General features: G+C 45.1%; 1 protein-coding gene across 5 annotated transcripts in view; it reads left to right on the forward strand.

The window, feature by feature from the left end:
• Positions 1 to 26,256, forward strand: part of LOC125452372 (tyrosine-protein kinase Fyn) — a 286,773-nt gene that overhangs the window by 232,658 nt on the left and 27,859 nt on the right. For 3 of the 5 annotated variants that reach the window (XM_059645210.1, XM_059645211.1, XM_059645212.1), the window contains 4 exons: positions 1,021 to 1,124; positions 8,679 to 8,828; positions 12,066 to 12,230; positions 14,968 to 15,147. In XM_059645210.1, the coding sequence (XP_059501193.1) occupies positions 1,021 to 1,124; positions 8,679 to 8,828; positions 12,066 to 12,230; positions 14,968 to 15,147 (599 nt within the window). Of the gene's footprint in view, positions 1 to 1,020; positions 1,125 to 8,678; positions 8,829 to 12,065; positions 12,231 to 12,656; positions 12,813 to 14,967; positions 15,148 to 26,256 lie in introns of all 5 variants that reach the window. The other 2 variants (XM_059645214.1, XM_059645213.1) reach the window with 2 other exon arrangements.

Here is a 26,256-nt window from a genome sequence, read left to right on the forward strand (position 1 = left end):
TCGACTGCATAGACACTAATTTCAAGAATTTCATCCCTTCATTCTAGCTTTTTACCTCGTTTTTTCTTTCTTTAGGACACTCTGTAAAATCTAACACTTTCATCAGGTTTCTCATTCCTGATATTCTCACATGTTCCTCTGTCTTAAAGTTTGTTTTGATATTCCTTTGAAGCATTGATGCACAAATATCCGCATGGGAGGTCGGAGAACAAATGCCATAAGATGAGTCTAGTCCTTGGAGAGATTTGGAAACAAGGACGAGGGCTTTCTAAATCTGAATCTCAGCCAGAGGAAGTTACTGGGAATCAGCTGGAGGTTTGCAGTGAGTGGGATTTGTAACCAAGACAGACTGCAGAGTTTTTGGCTGCTTTGGGATGAACTGCTGGAGTGCAGCGAGGGAGGGCACTGGGTGTCCTCTGTTGGATGGTGAGGAATTGAGTGGGCAGAAGATGTAGGGAGAGAAAGCTGAGTCTTTTTTTTTAATTGAGATGAGCTGCCTGATGAAAGCAAGCGGAAAATGAGAGTTGCCAAGATGAGGCACTTTTGCAAAGGTTGAGATTTGCTTTAAATAACAAAAGCTCGTAGTGTGGTGTTAAGGGTGATTTGTGGAAAAGACAAGACTAGGATTCTACTCAAACTGAAACAGGTACAAATATAAGAGTTTACGGAACTCAAGCCTGTATTGTATGATCTGTGGGCTTGAGTACAAAATGCAGTACTTTTATTCTGTGAATTAAGGAGATTTGCATTTTGTAACATGTTGTAATCATTTGCACACCTAAATGTTCATAATTGTAAACCTTGTTATTTTGTACCTTATTCTAATGAGCGTCTATTACTGTGTCATGAATTATGATTACTTAGTTATTTTATCATTACCATTCTATGCCAGTCACTGGGGTGGTCTTCATTCGACGAACCAAAATGAAATTGTATGAAAGCCTCTGAATTCCATGAGTGTTATGTTAAACTGGGCACAGTGCTTCCCATTTCTGACCTTAAAATCTTCTCTGTAAACAGGTGGTACTTTGGTAAACTTGGCCGCAAAGAGGCTGAGAGACAACTTCTGTCTGTCTGCAATCCGAGAGGAACCTTCCTCATTCGAGAAAGTGAAACCACCAAAGGTACGAGTTTCTGACCCATTGCATTCTGCATGAGTTAGTTTAGTTTGAAGCAGAGTTTCCTGTTGGATTTCAAAAGCAAGTGAACAAGGATCGCAACCTCTCTCTCCATGACTCCCTTGTTCGCTCCACACTGCCCTCCAACCCCACCACACCCGGCACCTTCCCCTGCAACCGCAGGAAGTGCTACACTTGCCCCCACACCTCCTCCCTCACCCCTATCCCAGGCCCCAAGATGACTTTCCATATTAAGCAGAGGTTCACCTGCACATCTGCCAATGTGGTACATTGTATCCACTGTACCCGGTGTGGCTTCCTTTACATTGGGGAAACGAAGCGGAGGCTTGGGGACCGCTTTGCAGAACACCTCTGCTCGGTTCTCAATAAACACCTGCATCTCCCCGTCGCCAACCATTTTAACTCCCCCTCCCATTCTTTAGATGACATGTCCATCATGGGCCTCCTGCAGTGCCACAATGATGCCACCCGAAGGTTGCAAGAACAGCAACTCATATTCCGCGTGGGAACCCTGCAGCCCAATGGTATCAATGTGGACTTCACCAGCTTCAAAATCTCCCCTTCCCCCATCGCATCCCAAAACCAGCCCAGTTCGTCCCCTCCCACCACTGCACCACACAACCAGCCCAGCTCTTCCCCTCCACCCACTGCATCCCAAAACCAGTCCAACCTGTCTCCGCCTCCCTAACCTGTTCTTCCTCTCACCCATCCCTCCCTCCCACCTCAAGCCGCACCTCCATCTCCTACCTACTAACCTCATCCCACCTCCTTGACCTGTCCATCTTCCCTGGACTGACCTAACCCCTCCCTACCTCCCCACCTATACTCTCCTCTCCACCTATCTTCTTTTTTCTCCATCTTCGGTCCGCCTCCCCCTCTCTCCCTATTTATTCCAGTTCCCTCTCCCCATCCCCCTCTCTGATGAAGGGTCTAGGCCCGAAACGTCAGCTTTTGTGCTCCTGAGATGCTGCTTGGCCTGCTGTGTTCATCCAGCTTCACACTTTATTATCAAGGATCACAACCTTATCTTTTAATGTTGTATGACTGCTTTCAGCAACTACCCGTGTATTGTCGAAGACGGTATACTGTTTGCCTCAATAATGAGAACTACACGCATTTCGCACCCAAAACTTGATGTAGTTTACTCAGTTTTGCAAAATGTATTCAGCTCCTTCCTGACCATAGAGATGCACAGCATAGAAACAGACCCTTCAGTCCAACTTGTCCATACCAACCAGATACCCAAAATAAATTCAATCCCATTTAGCCCATATCCCTCTAAACCCTTCCTATTCATATACCAATCCAGATGCCTTTTAAATGCTGTAATTGTACCAACCTCCAGCACTTGCTGTGGCACCACGCTCTGTGTGAAAAAGTTGCCGTTTGGTCCCATTTAAATCTTGCCCCTCGCACCTTAAACTCATGTCCTCTAGTTTTGGACTCCACTACCCTGGGAAAAAGACCTTGACTGTTCAACTTATTCATGCCTTTCAGGATTTTATAAACCTCTGTAAGGTCACCTCTCAGCCTCTAATTCTCCAGAGAAAATAGCCCCATCTTATTCAGCCTCTCCCTTTGGAACAAACCCTCCAACCCTGGCAACATCCTTGTAAATCTTTTCTGAACCCTTTCAGGTTTCCCAGCATCCTTCCTATAGCAGGGAGAGCAGAATTGTGCATAGTATTCCAAAAGGGGCCTAATCAATGTTCTGTCGAGCTGCAACATGACATCTTAACTTCTCTTTTCAGTGCACTGATCAATAAAGGCAAGCAGACCAAATGCCTTCTTCACTGTCCTGTCTCCTTGTGACTCCACTTACAAGGAACTATGAATCTGCACTCCAAGGTCCCTTTCAGAGAGAAGAGAGAATCCCTACAGTGTGGAAACAGGCCCTTCAGCCCAACAAGACCACACTGACCCTCAGAACATCCCGCCCAGACCCATCCCCCTATAACCCACTTAATCTGCACCTCACTGAACACTACGGGCAATTTAGCATGGCCAATCCACCTAACCTGCACATCTTTGAACTGTGGGAGGAAACCGGAGCACCCGGAGAAAACCCAAGCAGACACTGAGAGAATGTGCAAACTCCACACAGACAGTCACCCAAGGTTGGAATCGAACCCGGGGTGCCCGGCGCTGTGAGGCTGCAGTGCTAACCACCGAGCCACCGTGCCGCCCACTGGATCTCCCACATCTCGCACATGCAGCACTTAACCCAACTGATTGATATTTCCATTCCCAATGAAGAAAATTCATTAAACTCTTATCCTTGCTTATTGCTGTGAATACCCGAGGTAGATCATTCCTCACTCACCTTCCCAGGATGCTCCCTGCATCTCTCTTTGTTCAGCAACACTCCTCAGGATCTTATTATTAAGTCTCAAAGCCACGTCACACGTCCATCAGATGTCATTTGGACACTCACAACCGCATTTTAGACCAGTGTAGGGCAAACATGAAGGTGAGACCCCCCCCATCCACTTCTGGTTGACTTTTCTCACCGTCCCAAATGAACCACCGGGTGACATTTTAAACCGCCCGGTCCCCATCCCCATCTCACCCCCTCTGCCCCCCCCACACCCCCGGCAACACCCCCAACCTTGCACACAAAAGAATTGTGACCCTCTATTTGACCCTGTGCTCAGGGTCCCAGACGAGAAGGTATGATGCTGTTCAACGTGACTGAATCGTGAACTGCTGGATAATCACACTCTTGCCTTCTATTTGCTTCTTTTCAAAAGCACAAGACCCATATACAAAAATAGGAAAAAAAAGGCAATATTAGTTCCTAGCTTTAACAAATCTATCAGGGAGAAGGAGGTCCTGGGTACTTTAACATTCCCCCTTGACCAGTCTAAATGATTGGCTCATTCTGTCATAATTCTAGACAGAAACAGAAATTGCTGGAGAAACTCAGCAGGCCTGGAAGGCCTCTGTGGACAGAAAGCAGAGTTAATGTTTTTTGTCCTTTGACCATTCATCAGAACTACTCACTGGACTTGATACTGTGCTTTCTCCTCACGGACGCTGCCAGACCTGCTGAGTCTCTCCAGCAATTTCTGTTTTTGTTTCAGATCTTCAGCACCTGCAGCTGTTTGGTTTTGTTTTACCCCACGCCTGAAGTCCTTTGTCAGTTTGAGGCATCCATCCTCCACTTTACAGTGAACAGTGCTCTCCAAACCTCTCAGCCAGATACCCTTTCCCTCATTCCCAGATGCTTGAACCAAGACATAAATCAGTGCAGCATTATTAGAACATAGAACATAGAACAGTACAGCACAGAACAGGCCCTTCAGCCCACAATGTTGTGCCGACCATTGATCCTCATGGATGCACCCTCAAATTTCTGTGACCATATGCATGTCCAGCAGTCTCTTAAATGACCCCAATGACCTTGCTTCCACAACTGCTGCTGGCAACGCATTCCATGCTCTCACAACTCTCTGCGTAAAGAACCTGCCTCTGACATCCCCTCTATACTTTCCACCAACCAGCTTAAAACTATGACCCCTCGTGCTAGCCATTTCTGCCCTGGGAAATAGTCTCTGGCTATCGACTCTATCTATGCCTCTCATTATCTTGTATACCTCAATTAGGTCCCCTCTCCTCCTCCTTTTCTCCAATGAAAAGAGACCGAGCTCAGTCAACCTCTCTTCATAAGATAAGCCCTCCAGTCCAGGCAGCATCCTGGTAAACCTCCTCTGAACCCTCTCCAAAGCATCCACATCTTTCCTATAATAGGGCGCCCAGAACTGGACGCAGTATTCCAAGTGCGGTCTAACCAAAGTTTTATAGAGCTGCAACAAGATCTCACGACTCTTAAACTCAATCCCCCTGTTAATGAAAGCCAAAACACCATATGCTTTCTTAACAACCCTGTCCACTTGGGTGGCCATTTTAAGGGATCTATGTATCTGCACACCAAGATCCCTCTGTTCCTCCACGCTGCCAAGAATCCTATCCTTAATCCTGTACTCAGCTTTCAAATTCGACCTTCCAAAATGCATCACCTCGCATTTATCCAGGTTGAACTCCATCTGCCACCTCTCAGCCCATCTCTGCATCCTGTCAATGTCCCGCTGCAGCCTACAACAGCCCTCTACACTGTCAACGACACCTCCGACCTTTGTGTCGTCTGCAAACTTGCTGACCCATCCTTCAATTCCCTCGTCCAAGTCATTAATAAAAATTACAAACAGTAGAGGCCCAAGGACAGAGCCCTGTGGAACCCCACTCACCACTGACTTCCAGGCAGAATATTTTCCTTCTACTACCACTCGCTGTCTTCTGTTGGCCAGCCAATTCTGTATCCAAGCAGCTAAGTTCCCCTGTATCCCATTCCTCCTGACCTTCTGAATGAGCCTTCCATGGGGAACCTTATCAAATGCCTTACTGAAGTCCATATACACCACATCCACAGCTTGACCCTCATCAACCTTACCAGTCACATCCTCAAAAAACTCGATAAGGTTTGTAAGGCATGACCTACCCCTCACAAAGCCGTGTTGACTGTATTTGATCAAGCCATGCTCTTCCAGATGGTCATAAATCTTATCCCTCAGAATCCTTTCTAACACCTTGCAGACGACAGACGTGAGACTTACCGGTCTATAATTGCCGGGGATTTCCCTATTTCCTTTCTTGAAGAGAGGAATTACATTTGCCTCTCTCCAGTCCTCAGGTACGACTCCAGTGGAGAGCGAGGATGCAAAGATCTTCGCAAGTGGCGAAGCAATTGCATTTCTCGCTTCCCAAAGCAGCCGAGGACAAATCTGATCCGGGCCTGGCGACTTGTCAATCTTAATGTTTGACAAAATTTTCAGTACATCAGCTTCCTCTATCTCTATCCATTCCAGCATGCACACCTGCTCTTCAAAGGTTTCATTCACTACACAGGTCGTTTCTTTCGTAAAGACAGAAGCAAAAAACTCATTTAGGGCTTCCCCTACCTCCTCAGGCTCCACACACAAGTTCCCTATGCTATCCCTGATCGGCCCTACTCTTTCTTTGACCATTCTCTTATTCCTCACGTAAGTGTAAAATGCCTTTGTGTTTTCCCGGATTCCTTCTGCCAAGCCTTTCTCGTGCCCCCTCCTGGCTCTCCTCAGACCATTTTTGAGCTCCTTCCTTGCCTGCATGTAATCCTCTCTAGCTGAACTTGACCCTAGCTTCCTCCACCTTATGTAAGCTACCTTCTTCCTTTTCACTAGAAGCTCCACCGCTCTCGTCATCCAAGGTTCCTTTATCTTACCCCGTCTTGCCTGTCTCAGAGGGACATATTTACTCATCACTCCCAACAACTGTTCCTTAAACCATCTCCACATGTCTATAGTTCCCTTACCATGGAACAACTGCTCCCAGTCCATGCTTCCTAACTCGTGTCTAATCGCATCATAGTTTCCTCTTCCCCAATTAAATATCCTCCCATTCTGCCTAATCCTCTCCTTCTCCATAGCTATGTAGAATGAGAGAGTGTTATGGTCACTATCACCAAAATGCTCACCCACCACAAGATCTGATACCTGCCCCGGCTCGTTTCCGAGCACCAAGTCTAGAATGGCCTCTCCCCTCGTCGGCCTGTCAACGTACTGCGTTATTGTTTTTAAACTCTCGTTTTTGTGGTTATTGTTCTTTTACAGTAGAATTGCAAAGTCGGAAAATGTCAATGTGTTTCCATTTGAAATTGCTGAGATTGTATTGACCTGTCTGGGCCACTTCCCATGTGCACTGGGGTTAAACTTCCTACAAGTTTCCTGCTTGCCCTAGCCCTGAACTCAAGTCCATTTCCAACTCCCTTCTCAGTTGCTCTTGTATCCTGCATAAACTCATTTGGCCCGTATCACCCCCTTACTTCATTTTCCACCCACCTCTGATTAAAGTGCTGACAACTCAGCCTTGCAGGCTGTCACTGCTGCTTTGTGTTCTGGAAGGTTCTGTTGACAGATGTTACCATTCCCCGCTCCTTCAAGCCTGTACCATTCTCCTCAGAAATAGAAGGAACAACCCCTCGACCAAGCCCACCTCCTCCCGATAGTCTACTATCCATTAACTTGATGCCCCACCAATCCCACCAGCTTGAAAATAAGGAAGCCACCCTTCCCATCACAATCCCCCAATCAGTTGTCCACAGTTAGCTGTTTGAGATCATGACTGTCACTCCCATGCGGGAGGGTGGACTGCAGTGAGACACCAGACCGGGAACAGCACCAGAGGCCCAGAGTGAAGGTAAGCCAGCCAGCCTTACCCTAGAGAGGGGTAGTGGTGAGACTGACGTTTCTTCTGGAGGTGGGCAACATTCCGCAGGGTACAGGGGCCTTTAAACAGGAGGCTCCTCCCTTCCTGCTCCCCGTCCCCTGCCCACCTTCCACCCATGCAATCAGACTGTCCACCTTCACCTGGCAGCCTGGTCACATCAGATTGCTGCTGTAGGTGTGGCCATGCGAAGAAGTTCTCAAACTTCATTAACTGATGAGTCTGGTGTACTCCATAGACCCAAGGCCAGGCAGCCTGACACCTACAGCACTCTGGCACGAATGAAGCTACCATCCTACTTTTCGTTCTTGCCGTCCCTCTTCGAGGAGGGATGGTGTTGGAGGGAAGGGAGGAGGCTGTATTAATTCTCGCTACTGTTTCACTCATCCCCAACACTCCCCTTTGCTCCCTGACCCACAATGACCTCCGGTGGCATTGTAATCTTCCCAACCCTGCTCTCAAGTTGCTCCAAGGCTTTACCTTCTCGGCATTTCTCCCATTTCCACCAATCACACAGTTCCTCCTGTCCTGGCCTCCTGAGAACCCACCCTCCCCCCACCTTTTAATTACTCCACGACTAGTGACAGTGATCTCAGCTGCCCTCAGCTTCTGGAGATCCCTCCTTCAACCTCACAGCTTCTTGAATCCCTTTACAAAACTCTCTAAAACCCTCCTCCTTGTCTAATCCTTTCCACATCTGACCAGTAATCTCTCATGGGGCTCTGTCACCTATTGTATAATAACGTATGTTACAGGTGCAATAAGTATAAGTTGTTCCTATCAGACGGCAACTCTAATTTTGCCTTGCATTGCCATGGTATTGTCTTATCTGAGGCCATGTTAGCTGCTGAGTGCAGTCTCCAACCAATGACTGAACTCCCTAGTAAGTAGACATGTTGGTTAGCGTCCCTGTCTTCATGAACAACCCAGAACATGTAAATAAAGAGTTCTTAAGGAGCAACTGTGAATATTTTCCCAATGCCGTTCGGGTGATTTAGCTGCCCCGGATGAGCAGCTGTGTGTGATGATGGACTCATCTACTTGTCTTGGGCATTATCTTGACACGAGGCCATCGAAGGAAAACCGCATTCATCTGTCAGCTCTTACCAGCTCTCAAACTGGAAATGGAACCCTTCATTTTCCCCCAAAACCAGAGAGAGCCAAGTCAACACAGCGACCTGATAAATTGCCTGTGTGTTTTATAGGCGATGAGGAGGTCAGAAGCTTTGAGATGATCGTCAGAGAGCTAATTCATGGCACTATGTTTGTTGCCTACAGGTGCCTTTTCTTTGTCAATACGGGACTGGGATGACATAAAAGGAGACCATGTTAAACACTATAAGATCCGCAAACTGGATAATGGTGGGTATTATATAACAACCCGTGCCCAGTTTGAAACACTGCAGCAGCTGGTTCAACATTACGCAGGTAAGCACTATTTTCAGCACGTGCTTGTGGCCAATACACTATATTTCGATTCCCTTAGGCACTTCTCATGCACAAGTTTAAGGAAGAACGGTAACGATGTCCGACGAGAATCAGACACCTTTTCAAAATAGTGCAAAAATTTGTGAAGCAGAGTAATGTGGTGTTGCTTTAATGAAATCTCTAAATGAAACATTAACACAGCTGCTTCGTGGAGTGTTTGTTTTAAGTTTTTCAGTTTAATTTTGGGTGCATGGGTGTGAAACATATTATAAACGGCTACTTGTTCTTCAGTCAGTAGATTATTAACTCGCTGTGAAGTAGAATAAAGGTAAAAGGTGAACGGGGCCTATTGACGATATGTGCTTGAGCAGTGCATTCCCCTGTGTTCTTTGTTCCCCTGTGCAATGTTCTTTACTCTTATTGATGTGATTGTAGTTGCTGCTTGAATAAGGGCCAATTTCTGTCCTTCGGACCGCTCCATCCACATGTCAGCTCTTTGTCAGATACTTTGGATGTAGCCCTTTCGCAGTCACCTTTGAGAAGTGGGTGGGGAGCTGCTGTAAGAAACTGTGGTGAAGGTGCCTTCTCGGTGCTTTTCAGAGAAATTCTGGATCCAGCGATGAGCTCAGCTCATTGACTGCACTCAAACATGAACAGCAGCCACGTTCAGCTGAGGTGTCAGAAACTACCAGGTGGCCTGTGGAGACAGACCGCAGTGAGTAGCTCGCACCCTCTCAGCAACTTCCTTCGTTTTTATTTTCAATGGGCTTCTGACTGTATCTTTACAAGTTAATTCCCCACATTCATGGCTTTAGTAAAGGGAGCCTCACACCTCTCTGCTTAATGAGGGGAAAACCGTAGTTTGGGGCCATTTCCCCAGGCCCCATCCCTGCCCCTGGTCAACAGAATACACTCTTTTAACCGTCTTCCTTCCTTCTCCACCTCCACAGAATGAGAGGAGAGAGGCTTCCCTAGGCTCTAGGGCCAAGCAGAGGGCCCCTTGAACTAGTGCGGTCTCACTTGGACAGTGTAAGGAGCGCAAGGCTGCCCCAAAATAGAGGAGGAGCCCCCAGAATCAAAACCCCTGAAATGAAGAGGGATGTCAGCAGTACATGCACGGGAGACGAGCAGAAATCTTGCCCAGAGTATTTGCTTGGACCAGGAGGGCTGCTTTTCTTCCTGATGGCCCTGCATTCAGGGTCGGAGACTTCCAACCTGCCACTCGCCCCCACACCAGCCCTTCTTCCTCTTCCCCACTGTCCTCCACCTTCATCCTCCCCTCTCTCCCTCCTTCTCACTCCTGTTCCCCCTCACTCCCACTTGCCTCCTGGCTCCTTTCTTCCACACCCCCCCCCCACCCACCGTCTTTCTCCCGCATGCTCTGTTTAAGTCTCAGTTCCCAATTGAGACCTTTGTTATTTCTGACCCCCCCCAGCCCCATCTCAAGGGCAGACCGAGAACGGACCTGATCCTGCCCCAATGAAGCCAGACAGCTTAGAATGTCGTACTGTGCTGGAATCCCCAGTCCTGAGTGAACCCAAAGCACAATTGTTGACTGCGGAGCTAGTCGTTTATTTCAAAATGTTGCTGTCAACCTACGCTCTAATGTTATGTCATATTGATGCAATATAGCCTTCAGGATGTAATCTTGTTCTCTGTTCAATGTGCTATTGATCTGTTTATGCTTCTCACATTGCTGCTTGTTTTGAGCATCAGGTTGTAGATTTCTTAATATGGCGCAAAAAAACTGTACGGACTAGATCTGTGGGGGATAAGAATATTGATACCATCTGGCAGAGACTGAGTGTCCGGACGAGAAATTATGATACTGAGAAAAGTTGAGTGGACGAATGATCCAAAATGTGATTTCCTGCAGACTTTGTTTTTTAAAAAATGAGAACCAGGAGCAAGGAGTACCCCCTCATTCAGACCCTCAGGCCTGTTCTGTCGGCTGGATAACATGGCTGCCAATCTGATAGTGGCCTCACCTCAAATTTCTTGCCTTTCCCCCGGACCCCATGACCCACCCGTCATCCTGATTTATACAACTCGGCCTTCAGTATATTTCAATGACCCAGCCTTTTCCGGGGAAGAGAATTCCAGAATTGTCCAAGAGAAAAGGATTCTTCCTCACTTCCATCTTTAAATGGTCCCTGATGTGAAACTGTGCTCCCTAGTTGTGAAATCTCCCCGCCCTCACAAGAGGGAACATCCTCTCACTAAATATCCTAGAAAAACCTCCCCACATCCTTAATCTTTACAAATAAAACTATGTTTTTTTTAAAAGATCACTGAATAAATGTACACTCTTTAAAGAACTTCGGTGTTTTGAATGTTTCTCCTCCCACCTCTTCCCCATTCTTTGTCGAACTGTAAACATAAAGGATGGAGTGTGTATTGTGGTATAAAAGGTGGAACAGTGTGTTTAAAATTCTCATGGGCTGCAGTTGTTCAGCAGGTCCTGCAGGGGGAGCTCTGTCATCCTGGTCTGATACAACTTTTCTTAAATTAATCATTTTCCGTCTGAGTCTATGGCTTCTTTTTGCAATTTTGCAAACTGGTATCATAAGTAGTGGTCTCTTGCCCAGCCTCACCTCAACGCTGAGCAACAGCCCAAGTTTTTGTTTTAAAATTCGTTCACTCAACACAGATGTCACTGGATAGGCCAGAGAGCAACGAAGAGTCAACCACATTGCTGTGGGTCTGGAGTCACATGTAGACCAGACCAAGAAAGGGCTGCAGTTACCTTCACTAAAAGACAATAGTGAACCAGATGGGTTCTTCTGACAATTGACCCTTAATTCTAGGTTTAATTTAAATTCTACCATCTGCCATATTGGGATTAAAACCCCAGATTGTGACCAAACTCTGTGAAATGATAGTCTAGCGATAACACCACTGGGCTATTGCTTCTGCTCCTCCTCAATGTGAAAAATCAAAGAGGCAGCTTATATAAATGAATTGCCTGTGCACTGCAAGCAAATAGTTAAAGGGTGCATACCAGTTAGTCTGAGTTAATTCTAAAGCCCACAGATCTATCAGTCACAGTGGAAACAATGCAGCAGGTGCTTGCCAGGGAGATTATCTTGTTCCATTATGCTCTTGTCAATGTCACAGAAATCCTGTACTATTTATTTGCCTATCTCTCTCTCTTCTTCCTCTTTCTGTGCGGCTTACGTTCCACCGACTTTGCCAACCTCCTCTCCCCCTACCCACCCCATCTGGCCTCCTCTGCAGAACGAGCTGCTGGTCTCTGCTGTCGCTTGGTGGTCCCTTGCCATAAGGGTATGCCGAGGCTTGCTGACCTCTCTGTGAAAACCAAAGACGTGTGGGAAATTCCCCGAGAATCTCTGCAGTTAATCAAGAGGCTGGGAAATGGGCAGTTTGGGGAAGTCTGGATGGGTATGAAACGAGAACTATTTTGGACTAACCTCACCCCCCCACTCCCAGGCACCTGGGACACATGGGGAACTGGTTTATATACAAGCGGTGATGGAAGGTGGAGGAAGTTCACTGTGCTCATTAGCTCGACTCCAATCTTAAATGTGGTCAGTACATGCACTCAAAACTACCTGGAGTTTCATGCAATTTGTTGGCTCTTCCCAAGGAGATAACCACAATGGCCAATTTAGGACTAATTTGAAAACAACTGTAGAACAGTTAAAAGTGCACATTGGCCAGTCTGTTTTGAAAATTTGGGAATTACTGACTGAATTCCTGGAACAATCTGACAATGAGCTGCACTTTGACACTCCAACTTCCATCCTCCTGACTGCATGCGCTTCATTTAATTTTAAATCCTGTTCCCATTGCATCCATTCTCCATAGAGTCAGCTGATGGTTTGTGCTATAACTTAACAACAGTTTGTACAAACATGATCCCGCAAACTGTTGGATTAGCTAAAGATTCTTGGGAAATTTTACGGGAATCCCTAACCTTGGAGAAAAAGCTTGGTCAGGGATGCTTCGCCGATGTTTGGTCTGGTAAGGTGCTCAGAAGCTCTCTTCTCTAACCTTAAGATTTTCCTTTTCTCTCAAAATGCATCCAAACTTTGAAAAACAGAAGGCTCCCATTAATCAAAAGGCGGCCAGAATGCTGGGCGCAGTTCTGGGTAACACATCGTCAGCCGCGCTTCATGGTATTAATTGATCTTTAATGTGGAACATACTGTGCGTCATATGTCAAAGGGCAGTCGTTATAGGGAACACTGTTCTAAGTCAAACAAACCCCCTCCCAAACAGGTGCCAACTTCCTTGATCAGGAGTCCGGGGCAAGGAGGCATGATTTGAAAACTACAGCTGGGCTGTTCTGGGACAATGCCACTCACTCCTTCACACACAAGAATATGGCAATAAGTCAAATCTCTCACACAAACTACAGTCAGGTCTGGGCAGCAAATGATCGTTTCAAACCTGAAGTGGGTAGATTTTTATTCTGTAAAGTTACAGAAGCTCTTGAGATGCTATCTCAGGCCACCTACCTGAGTGATAAAACAGACTTGAGGGCCTGAATGATCTACTCTTGCTCCTTCAATCTGGTCTGGATCGAACGCAAAGGTGGCATTCCCACCGGAATTTCCCAGGGTGACGATTCAGTGCTGGGATTTTCCTGACTTTGCTCAGCATGGCAGTTTTCCCACTGGTGCCCACCCAGGCCCACCTTTGTGTTTGCTCATTAGAAAACCAGGTGGCGCCCTGGGACCTTGTGCAACTACCATGCCATCCTCCCCCCACAGGGAAACCTTGTAGCTTGCATTTGGGAGAATCCTTGGATCTCCATGCACATGGAAAGGACATTCCTGGGTCCAAGGCAGAGTGGAAAAGAATTTCCCAGCCATATTCCAACCAAATTACTGAGAATCGTCTTGTTTCACACCATGGGTTCAGGTGGTCAGGGAGTGTTCATGTCCCGCAAATTGTCAGGGCAACCTGGATGGACCAGCTGTTAATCATTATGCCCCTGAAAGGCCCAACTTGAAGCTACCCTCGAGAGATGCGAGTGTAAGCAATGGAAGCTTTCCCTGACAGCAAACTTTAAATATAAACTTTCTCCACATCTGGGCATCAGTGGCTAGGACAGCATTTATTACCCTGGAGAAGGTGGTGAGGAGCTGCTCCCCACTTGAGCCATGGGGTTGTTATCCCACAGTGTTGATAGGGAGGGAATACCATGATAGCGACCCACCAACATTGAAGGAATGGCGATACATTTCCAAATCAAGATGGTGAGTGGCTTGGCATGGAATTAATAGTTGGGGGCGCCCCCATAAATCTGCTACCTTTGTCCTTCTATACGTTAGAGGTCATGGGTTTGGAAGGTGCTATCTGGAGCTTCCTCTAATTGTTTGATGGCAGAAATAGCAATTCCATTGTTTGGCAATCTGCAGAGCATAAGATAATAATATGTGATAGCTCAGTTAGATCAACACGTAAAGCTGAAGCGAATACCAGTCATGTTTATACCACATGGCCTCACTTTGAGACCCAGAATCACTCTGATGAATCTGGGCAATATTCCTGACAAAGCCAAATTTTCCCCTTGAAAATCTCTTCTCTGCCCATATTACATACCATTGCAGAAGGAAGAGGTCATTTGGCATCAAAACAGGTCGGCTAACCCCTCATTCCCCCTGGCTGTTAGCAAGTAGAGCTTAACCTTCCAACTCCAGTTGGGTTTTGGTGCCTGCCTTCAAATCAAGTTCGACTTCCTAAATTTATTATTTCGACATGGGAAACTAATGGCTTGGCGTCACCAGAATTTCATCATGTGATCCACTACACAATGCTTTAACAGCATGTCACATTGGCTTAACTGTGGTCTGTAAATCAGTTTTAACTGCCCGATCTAAAATGACAATCTGAAACCACCATAATTCTGGCCCGGTTATTGCATGCGTTTTGCTATTAATCAGTAAAGATTCAGACATGTGGACAGATCCTGGCTGAAAAACTCCTCTTAAAATGACTGCCTGAATAAAATAAATGGCTGTTTCCTATCACACTGATCTCAAAACTAACAAAGTCATTATTTATCATGAACTTAGCACTCATTTGCTTTTGTTACTTTTGTCATTTTGCTTCTCTTAAACATGTTGCATTGGTGTAAATTGAGCCTTTTATTTCTGTGGTTTTGGCGAAGGTACCTGGAATGGAACCACAAAAGTTGCAGTGAAGACTCTGAAACCAGGCACCATGTCTCCCGAGTCCTTCCTTGAGGAAGCACAGATCATGAAGAAGTTGAGACATGACAAACTGGTTCAGCTTTACGCTGTGGTCTCTGAAGAGCCTATCTACATCGTCACTGAGTACATGAGTAAAGGTAAAATTGTTTTCTGCTGAAGTTAACACTTCACGTTCATTGCTCATCATTCAGAGAAGCAACATAGCAACCCACTTAGAATTGAGTTTCCATTCCGTCTCAGCGGTGCCTGGGACCTCTTCTCAAGTTTGGGGCCAAAATTAGAAATGAGGACAAAAACATTGACCAGAAGAAATATCTAATGTTTTTTTGTATTATAGAGCCATTGAGTTATACAGCACACAAACAGACCCTTTGTACAAGAAATAAACCCGAACTAAACTTGTCCCACCTGCTTGCACTCAACTTGTATCCCTCCCAACATTCTTATCTAAATGTCTTTGAAATGTTATAACTGTACCCACATCCACCACTTCCTCTGGCTGTTCATTCTAGCATGAACCACTCCATGTATAAGAAAAAATTGGACCCTCGTGCCCTCTATGAATTTTTTTCCTCTCACCTTAAAAGTATGCTCCCTAGTCTTGAAATTCCACCCTCCCCAGGGAAAACACACTTGCCAGCCACTTTATCATGATTTTATAGACCTCTGTAAGGTCACCCCTCAACCTCCTACACTCCAGTGTAAAAGGCCCTAACCTATCTAGCTTCTCCTTATAACTCAAACCCTCCATTCCTGGCAACATCCTGGTAAATTGCTTCTGAACCCTCTCCTGCTTAATAATATCCTTCCTATAACAGGAAGTGAACAGTACTGAACACAGTACTCCAAAAGAAGCCTCACCAATGTCCTATAAAACCTCAACGTAACGTCACAACTCCTATACTCAAAGGTCTGAGCAATGAAGCCAAGTGCGCCAAGTGCTTTCTTAACCACCCCATCTATATGTGACACAAACTTCAAAGAATTATGTAATTGAACCCCTGGGTGTCTCTGTTCTACAACACTTACCCAAGGTCCTACTGTTAATTCCGGACGTAGGTTGTTTTAGCAAAGCACAGCGCATCTATTCCAAATTAACCTCCATCTGCCACTCTTCAGCTTCATTGTCCCAACTGATCAATGCCTCTTTGTAACCTTAGATGACCATTTTTCACAGTCCACTATAACACCAATCGTGGTGTCATCCTTATTAAACATGCCTTCTATATTCTCATCCAAGTCATTTATATGAATGACAGAACCCAGCACCAGTCCCTGTGGAACACTGATTATTGTTATTAGTGTTCAGTGTGGGTGTTGTTTATCAAGAAATGTCTCATAACTCTACATCTTCCTACTTATGTTACGTAAAACATTGAGAAAGATCATTTTATCCACTACGTTTCTGAAACACACACATTTCACAATGCAGTGAAGTGGCCTCTTGTTTCTCAGCTTCCTGAAACCAAATCCAGCTCAGTTCATCAGAATTAAAATGGAAATGTCTTTTGTGGCTGTTGAGGGAATGATAGCAGTCCTCATCTGGAGCGTTTTATATTTCTGAAGTGAGGCATCCTTTAATCAAGATAACAACGTGTGAAGCTGGATGAACACAGCAGGCCAAACAGCATCTTAAGTGCACAAAAGCTGACGTTTCGGGCCTAGACCCTTCATCAGAGGGATGTGCTCCTAAGATGCTGCTTGGCCTGCTGTGTTCATCCAGCTTCACACTTTGTCATCTCGGATTCTCCAGCATCTGCAGTTCCCATTATCTCTCATCCTTTAACCAATGCAGGTTGTGTTTTTTTTTAAATAAAATCAATTTTTGAGGAAAATTACCTCCGTGGAGAAACAACAGGTTTGAAAACACAAAGCTAGACCTTGCTGCTAGAAGGAAGGAGTGACTTATATATTGTCTAGTTCTAAGCTGAAGACTGTCACTTCAAACCCAGTCACTATATACCAACGTACTGCAGTCAATACTGTTGTCAGAGTGATGTCTTTTGTTTAACTGAATATAAATGTAACATTCCACTTTGGCTTAGCTAGTCCTCGTTCTGTTTCACTTGTATGAGACTCTGTCAGGGAGCAAAAAGGCTTAAGAAAGAAATCAAATCAGGCACTTTGAACATATTCTACGTTGAGGAATTGGTTGATAAAATAGCTTTATATTGATGTAGAAGTATATGATATTGCTATTAGTTATTTACCTGTTCTTCCAGTTCAATGAATGTATTTTAACACATTAACATGTGCTATAATACTATGAAGGCATAAGAGAGGTTCCAAGGGGAATAGACAAGGGCAATGACAGAAGTTGCTGGAAAAGCTCAGCAGGTCTAGCAGTATCTGTGAAAAGAAAAATCAGAGATAACATTTCAGGTCCGGTGACCCTTCCTCAGAACTGGAACCAGCAACTTCTGTTTTTGTTGCTGAATTACAGCATCGGCAGTTCTTTCGGTTTTTATTTAGACAAAGGGGCAGTTGACAAAGTTGGTACAGAAAGGATGTTTCCCCTTGTGGGGCAATCTAGAATGAAAGGGTATATCTTGGGCTAAGGGGTAGCAGATTTAAAACAGAGATGAGGAGAAATTTCTTCTCTCAAAGGATCATGGATCTGTGGAATTCACTGCTCCAGATGGTGATGGCTGCCAAAACATTGAATACATTTAAGGAGGAGATGAACAGATTTTTAATTAGTAAAGGGTTGAAGGGTTACGGAGGGCAGGCAGGAAAGTGGGGTTGAGGCCAAGATGAGATCCTGCATGGTTGTACCAAATGGCAGAGCCGTTCATGAGGCTGAATGGCCCGCTGATCCTAGTTCATACGTTCTTATGTCGAGAGACAGGACTTTTATGTAACTAAAAGAATCTATAGTAAAAGTTTGCATTTGTTATTTTGAGTTCTCCAAGAAGTAGCAGCAAAGGTACCTTGCTGGCAGAACAAGTGATGAAATACTGAAGCTGAAACATTTCAAATAAGAAGGCCAAGATGATCCCAAAAGTATTACAGGATGTCCTTTCGATACATGGTTATCGCTGCTCGAGCGAGTGAATTGACCTCCTTCCTGACCTCCCATTCCCTACCTTGGATCTCCACTGTGACTTTATTCAGGATGATTTGAGATTTGTGATTTGGAGCTGAAAAGATGAATATCCACAGCAATAAGGTCATTTCCCTCGATCCCACAGTGAGTCACAATCATTGAGTGACTTCCTGTGTGTCTATCAGATGGTCTCTTGCTGTTCCCTAATGCTTATTGGAGGGATACACATGTGACTGCCTTGTATCTGAGAAAAGCTGTGATCCCTTCTCCAAAATGGGTAAAGTGATCCCCTTTCCAAAAAAATGGAATTGGGAAGGCAGGAGATGAAAGGGATTTTATTTAGGTGTAGAAAAACACAGTCTTGTGCTGTTCTTTGTGGGTGTGAATCTCCAATGAAGCATGGCTCATACTTTGGCAATCCCACTCCACAATAACCTCAGAGTGCCTGCCTCAGGATGTTCAGTGATAGGAAGGGCTCGGATTTCACTGGGAACAGACTTTGCATGTGTTGATAGCTGAGCTGTGTTACAACCAATAAATTACTGCTTGACATTAACTCAACATTCATAGCTGGCTGTTGCTCTCAGTTTGTTTTGGGACTTGAGGTTAAGTTTGTGGAAAACAAAATAAAATGGTATGTTTTCCCCTTTCGACTTCTCTCTGCACCCAGTGCCAAGAGATCTGGCAAAACTTGAGAACTGGCAAACAAATGACCCACTGGAGATAGGGCGTGGGCAGTAATTTACAAAGATTGCATCAAAATTACAGCATCGAATAAGGTCATTCAGACCAACCTGTCTATACAAGCCTCCTACCCAGATTGTTTGTAATTAGTATGACAAATGTACCTCCTGATGATACAAGGATTTAGGCTCGCGGAGCGATTCAGTTCATTGAAAAAATCGGTTTGGAACGTGACAAAAGTAAACAAAATTTCGGTACACGGAGCCTGTGGCTGATGCTGAGTTTGTGTAAAGCATTAGCTTATCCTGGTAAACAGCATGTAATTCCCACCCTGGCTTTGATTGAAGGCGCAGAGGAGGGCAACCTAAGAGAATAAAGACTCAAAAGAGAGCTTATTAAAGTCAGAGGGAGCCTGCAAACTGTGGCGAGAGATTGTAGCAAATCATGAAGTTTAACAAGAGGGAACAGAGAGATGGTAATTTCAGTTCAGTTCAGAGAAATGTGAGGCACGCATTTTGGTGACAGAAGGGGAACGCTCCATGGCAACACGTAGCTGAGAGTCTGATAGGCTGAGAAGTGAAGATATACAAGTTTAAATTAGAAGAATGGACGAAAGAACATGAGAAAGGGAAATGTAGTTCTGGGTTTGACTGCTGTGCATATAAAATCAGAAAGTGACGGTGAATTTAGAGTTCGTCTACGAAGTTGCTGAGGTCACAGCTGGAGTAGCTGTGTTACTGTACACACCACCTTAGGGGAGGTGATGGTCTAGTGGTATTATCATTGGATTGTTAATCAAGTGACCCAGGTAGTGTTCTGGGAACCGGGGTTGAAGTCCCATGAGATCAGATAGTTGAATTCGAATTCAGTTTTAAAACAAAATCGGAATTGAGAGTCTAATGATAATTGTGAATCGATTATCAGGAGAAACCCCATTGGGTTCACTAATGTCCTTTAAGGAAGGAAACTGCCATCCTACATGTGACTCTAGACCCACAGCGAAGTGGTTCACTCTTAACAGCCCTCTGGAATGGCCAGTAAGAACATAGAGCATGGAACAGTACAGGCCCTTTGGCCCACAATGTTGTGCCAACCTATTATCGTACTGTAAGATCAAACTACCCTGCATACCCTGCATATACCCTACAATAAATGGTGGCCTAGCCAGTCATGCCCTCATCCCACAATTTATTTAAAATTAATTAATGGGAAGCAAATAACAGAGCCTGCAAAGACAGCGTGAAGGAAAACGAGAGATAACACAGTGTGGAGCTGGATGAACACAGCAGGCCAAGCAGCATCAGAGGACCAGGAAAGCTGACGTTTCGGGTCAGGACCATTCTTCAGAAATGGGTTTCCGAAGAATGGTCATTTTGAAGAAGGGTCCTACACTGTGTTATCTCTGACTCCAACATCAGCAGTTCTTACTATGTCTAGGAAGGAAGACTAGTCAGCTTCTGTTGTTTACACTGAAAAAGAGAAAATGAAGTATTGTCCAAACAAGATTTCAGATTTTGAACAAATAGACTGGGATTAAGAAACAGTTCATTCTGACTTTTTGCATTATTACAAGAGGAGTGAAGGAAAATGTTTGAAGAAGCATTTCCCCTAAAGCTACACGAACATGGAATACTTCTCCATAAGTAGCTATTCAGGTGGAAATTATGGCCCATGCTTTCTAATAACAATGGTATATAAATATAAAGTCGTGTTGTCCATCGCGGAGATCTTGACCTGTATGACAATGTGGGATTAACCCAAGAAGTTTAACTTTTGATGGGCACTTACCTGCCATCTGGAACTTTCCTCAAGAGCCTCCAATTCTCAGTTAGAGGCATAGACTAAGGAACGTTTTTAATTCACCGGCCCAAACAGTACCCCAGGAAAAGTTAAAGGAATTAAAACCTGTTCTAACTCTTAGTCAAACCCTTCGCACTTTCTCCCCTCCACCTACTGCTGACACCCGTCCACCAAAACCCCTGACGGACTCAGCCCCTGCCCAAATCACACTCCCCCACCCCCTCACCGAGCTGTCACATTAACCATGCACTGCTGTGCCAACTAGGTTGTCTAGCAATAAGTCAATCCATCCACTTGTCATTCTGCCCAACACCATCCTACCCAGGTGCCTGTTTGTTCAAATGCCACCCTGACCACTTGCTTCACCCGCTGATCTGCTTCCTCACAAACCCACTCACCTGCATTCATTCACCCAGTGAGTCGCTGAAAAACATTGAACATTACGGTAGAAAGGCTAACTACACTTGGTATTGTTATTTAACAATTCTCTTAAATGTAGAAACAAAATAAAATGTTCATAGAGCCATGCAGCACAGAAACAGACCCTTCAAACCAACTAAACTAGTCCCATTTGCCGGTGTTTGCCCATATCCCTCTAAACCGTTCCTATCCATGTACCTGTCCAAATGTCTTTTTTGAAAAGAAGATTGATGAAGGCGGAGCAATAGATGAACTTCAGCAAAGGGTTCAATAAGGTTCCACATGGTAGACTGGCTAATAAGGTTAGATTACACAGGATCCGGGGGGAGCTAGCCATTTGGATACAAAATTGGATTGAAGATAGGAGACAGAAGGTGGTGAATGGAGGGTAGCTTTCATTCCGGAGGCCTGTGACCAGCAGTGGTGCTGTAAGGATTGGTGGTGGGTCCACTGCTTTTTATCATTTATATAAATGTTTGGCTGTGAATATAGGAGGTATGGTTAGTAATTTTGCAGGAGACATCAAAATTGCTGGTGTAGTGGACAGGGAAGAAGATTATCTCAAGAGTCCGATGGGACCTTAAGCAGGTAGGCAAATGGGCCAAGGTGTGGCAGAAGGAGTTTAATTTAAACTAATGTTGTTCTTGCACTATGGTAAGGTAAATCAAGACAGGACTTATACACTGAAAGATCAGGTCCTGGGGAGTGTTGTCGAGTGTTGCAGGTGCATAGTTCCTTGAGAGTGGTAGGTCGACAGGGTGGTGAAGGTGGTGTTTGGTATGCCTGCCTTTGTTAGTCAGCATATTGAGTATAGGAGTTGGGAGGTCATGATGCAGCTGTACAGTGTGATATAGGGAGAGGCTGAATAGGCTGGGGATTTTTGCCCTGGAACGTTGAAGGCTGAGGGGTGATCTCATAGAGGTCTAGAAAATTACGAGGGGCATGGATAGGGTGAACCGAGGTCTTTATCCTAGGCAGGGTAGTCCAGAACCAGAGGGCATAGGTTGAAGGTGAGAGAGGAAAGATTAAAAAAGAATCCAAGAGGTAACTTGTTCATGTGGAGGGTGGTATGGAATGCCAGAGGAAGTGGTGGAGGTTGGTACAATTGCAGCAGTTAAAAGACATCTGGATGGGTGCATGAATAGGAAGGGTTAGAGGGATATGGGCCAAATGCTGGCAAATAGGACTAGGTCAAATTAGCATGTCTGGTCAGTGTGGACTAGTTGGACCTAAGGGTCTATTGCAATGCTGTAAGACTCTAAATCTTGTAATTGTACCAGCCTCCACAGCTTCCTGTGACAGCACATTCCATCCACACATTACCCTCTGTGCAATAAAAGGACCTCGGGGGTACCTTTTTCAAATCTTTCCCCTCTCACCTTAACCTTGGACTCCCCTACCCTGGGAAAAAGACCTTTGCTATTCACCCTATCCACGTGTCTTATGCTTTTCTAAGCCACAGTGTTTAGATGAAACAGAAAAAGTAACAATACTGTGTGATATGTGAAAAATGCTGTAGGGTTTCAGGAAGCATGGTGTCCAATTTAAGCCCCTTTGCTGTCTGCTGCTGCCATTCAGAAGTGTTGCAAGCTGCTGCAGACTCATGGGTGATGTTGAGGAGCAGTGCCTGGCTCCATTTCCCCTGGTCCCAGTCAAGCCATTCCTGGTTTTCCATAACAGTGGTAGTCAGGGGGAAGTCACCATTGGAAGACTGCCACAAAAGCGCAGAAAGGGCACCTGGATCATTCATCTCCTCCAGTTGGCATTGGCTGTAACAGTCTGACACCAGTTGGACATTTTTCTGTCTCCCCACAGTTTCAGCTGAACCTGCCGTGTTTCTCCAACACTTTCCGTTTTTATTGCTTACACATTGAACTGTTGGTCGATCTTTAGCTGGGATCATAAAGGATGTGGGAGTAGGCGGGGGGTGGGGATGGGGGGGGGGACGAAAGAAGAAAGATTGGACCCATGTTGGTAGTCACTGTTGAACAATGACTTTTTTCAATTCTGTGAATTTTAACGATTCCAGGGTACGCAGATAAACTGTTGCCTAAAGAATTGTGAGAATCTAAAATTCTTCACTTAGCCTATGAGTGAGCTTTGATGAAGCCAGGTGGACACACTATTTAGTATGCAATACAGACTGTGTCGAGCGTACTGACCACCCCACCCCCAAGACACCCGAGGAGATGAATAGTGTTAAGAAATTCAAGTTGTACCTGCCCATTTGTTCTTGTGTAGCCAAACACATTCCAGGGAGGAAGAGGAGGCAGCTTAACCCTTTGGCTAGGGAAGATGCAATTTATACTCTTCTAGCTGCGTGCAATCCTGTGTCTGCTTGTGGAAATGAGGCATAGTGGAAACACTACCCCGATAAAGCCAAAGGAATGTTTGCCTTTAATCCCCATAAAAAAAATAGTCTTATCACTTGGGAAGAATTAATGCCAATTGTTGGAATGAAATCCACTGAGTGGGTTGCAACATGTACTGTACCCACATCTGAAGCAGCAGAATTTCTGAGTGCCATTAGTTTGTTGGGTAGAAAATTGAGCCCGTGACTGGGACAGCTCAGAGGAAAGTTCTACTGGATATAACAAGGCAGCAACACAATGCTAGCAGCCAGTAATGTGGCCCATTTCCAAGCATTATTACCAGCATTCTGCAGAATAAAAGGAAAGCCCTATGTCAGAAAACCTGAATGTATTGTGAAGGCTGCAAGGAAATGCTTCCCAAGGTTTAAAGCATAGAGCTACAAGCAAACGGCACAGAGTCCTTGCACATCAAATAATCCATTTCATTGGTCTCAATTGGCACTACTTAAGGTAGATATCTATGCAGTGCTGCCATAAGCAGTTTTGTAAGGTCATCAACAAAGTTTGCAAATCTGTCAAAGCAAGTAACTCATCGATTCGTCATTGCTCATCTTTGTTGAAGTGAAAGACACAATTGCTTACATTATCTTTCCACAAGAGAACCAGCAATGACCACATCCTGTGAATGGATTTTCTTTTCAAAAATTCTTCATCATGTTTCATTTAGCAGCTGACCTGAATATTCTCTTTCAGCCATCTGCTTTGCCACATTGATAGCTTCTCTTCTGTTGGGCAATGCTGGTTTTCCCAGCATCCACACCTGTGCCTAGGTATTTGACTCTGATGTCCAGGAACGGTGGTGCCAAGTGGCATCGCAGAGTCCTTCTGAGGTATATCCAGGATGGTACCAGCTGCTCACTGCCTGACTAGTTGTGGGGCTGTTAAGCACATCCCTGACTGCATTCGTAAGCATCCTGAAGATTTTCTTGCTAAAAATGATAAGGGACTCTGTCACAGAACATATCAATCACAAGACTTTTATTGCACTGGATGTGATATACGTGCAAAAGCCAAAAAGAAACTCTCTATTGATTGGACAGTTGAAAACCCTCAAAAAAATCCCTCCAGGCTTTTACCCCTTGTCTAAAAACATGCAGTGATTACAGGGTGTCTTATTTTGACACTAAACTACTGAACCGCTGGCAGCAGTAAAGTCCAAAGATGTGCAGCTTAGGTGGTTAGGCCATGCTGAATTGACTGTAGGTCCCAGGATGTGCAGGCTAGGTGGGTTAACCATAGGGAATGCAGGGTTCTGTGAATAGGATGAAGTGACTAGGTCTGGGTAAGATGCTGTTGAGATAGTGGGGTGGGTACAATGGGCCAAATGGCCTGCTTCCATACTGTAAGGATTCTGCAAGTCATCACCGTTTCTGTTGTGAGGTCACTGATGCTGTGCAGCATGTTGATAATCTGTCAGGCATTTGCGGGCATCGGCTTGAGACAATCAGATCTCTGTGTTAAAGTGAGTACCATCTGCAGGAGGCTGGGAGGTGTCAGAGGGTCAGCTCTAGCACTGCCTAGACTCTAGTAGATCAGAATGGGCACATGCTTGAGGGTGAAAAATTCAAGAAATGTATTTATGAACCCAGTGAAAGCAAGTTGCAGGAGAAGGTGAGATTATATTCTTGCACCACACTCCGTTCAAAAAACAGCAGTAAGCACTCAGTGGCAGACACACGAATGCTGAGTTAGCAGCAGCCCAGCAAAGTCATTAAATCGGTACAAGATAAGGGTTTGACAAAGTGTTTCATGGTGGATTGAAACAAAAAAGTGGAATGACTGGCCTTAATGTGTAAAATGAGCGTGAGCAATAACTTTTTATAGATCTTCACAGTGATATACAGCGTAATTTTGTTCATCTGGTTCGGGAAAACCCTTCTGGTCAAAAGAGCACTTTGCTAAAACTACAGCACTCAATAGATTTATCTGTTTGTTCTTGTGAGTGAAAGGGCTCCTTGCCGAAAATCAGTTTGATCTGCCTTTGCTTTACATTTCCAGTGGTTTCCTCCCACCTATCCTGTAGTGATCGGCTACAAATCCACCACGTGGCTCGTGCTCTGAGCCTCAGTGCCCTCCCGCTGTTGGAAACAGAGATGCCAGTCCTTATTTTAAAACTGAACACTGGCACCTGTGAAGTAAGTCTCGGTTGCTGCTGCGTTGTGGCATGACACTCCTGATCGGGCCGATGAAATACGGACCGTAATGGCGGTTAGGTTATCAGTCTGGATAAAGCTGCACAGGAATGCACACCACAAAGATGGGAAATGGGAGTCCAGCGTCTTTTGACTTTGCACCCCCCCCCAAACTCCACCCCGGTGTAAAACTGATTTTGTCAGAAGTCACACGACACCAGGGTTAGTCCAATAGGTTTATTTGGAATCACAAGCTTTTGGAGCGCTGAAGACCTCAGCTGACAAAAGGGCAGCGCTTCAAAAGCTTGTGATTTCAAATAAACCTGTTGGACTAACCCTGGTGTCGTGTGACTTCTGACTGCCATGGCTTTGGACTCCCCCACCCTGGGAAAAAGACCTTGGCTATTCACCCATCCATGCCCGTCATGATTTTATAAACCTCTATATCACCCCTCAACGTCCAACGCTTGAGGGAAAGTAGTCCCAGTCTATTCAGCCTCTTCCCTGTAGCTCAAACCGTCCAATCCCAGCAACATCCTTGTCAATCTTTTCTGAACCCTTTCAAGTTTACCAACATCCTTCCTATAGAAGATTCACTAAAAACACAAAATAGACATAAATTAATCATTTTCCACTTGGCAAGATACTGTACTAGAGATTGGTGCAGGGGCTTCAACTTGTTACAATGACTATGAATGACTTGGATGAAAATACCAAAGGCATTATTGCTAAGTTTGCTGACAATACAAAGCTAAGTAGGAAAGTAAGTTGTGAAGGGGTGATAAGGGAGTA

Source organism: Stegostoma tigrinum, chromosome 4, assembly GCF_030684315.1.
Source record: "Stegostoma tigrinum isolate sSteTig4 chromosome 4, sSteTig4.hap1, whole genome shotgun sequence".
In the NCBI taxonomy this organism is placed as follows: Eukaryota; Metazoa; Chordata; class Chondrichthyes; order Orectolobiformes; family Stegostomatidae; genus Stegostoma; species Stegostoma tigrinum.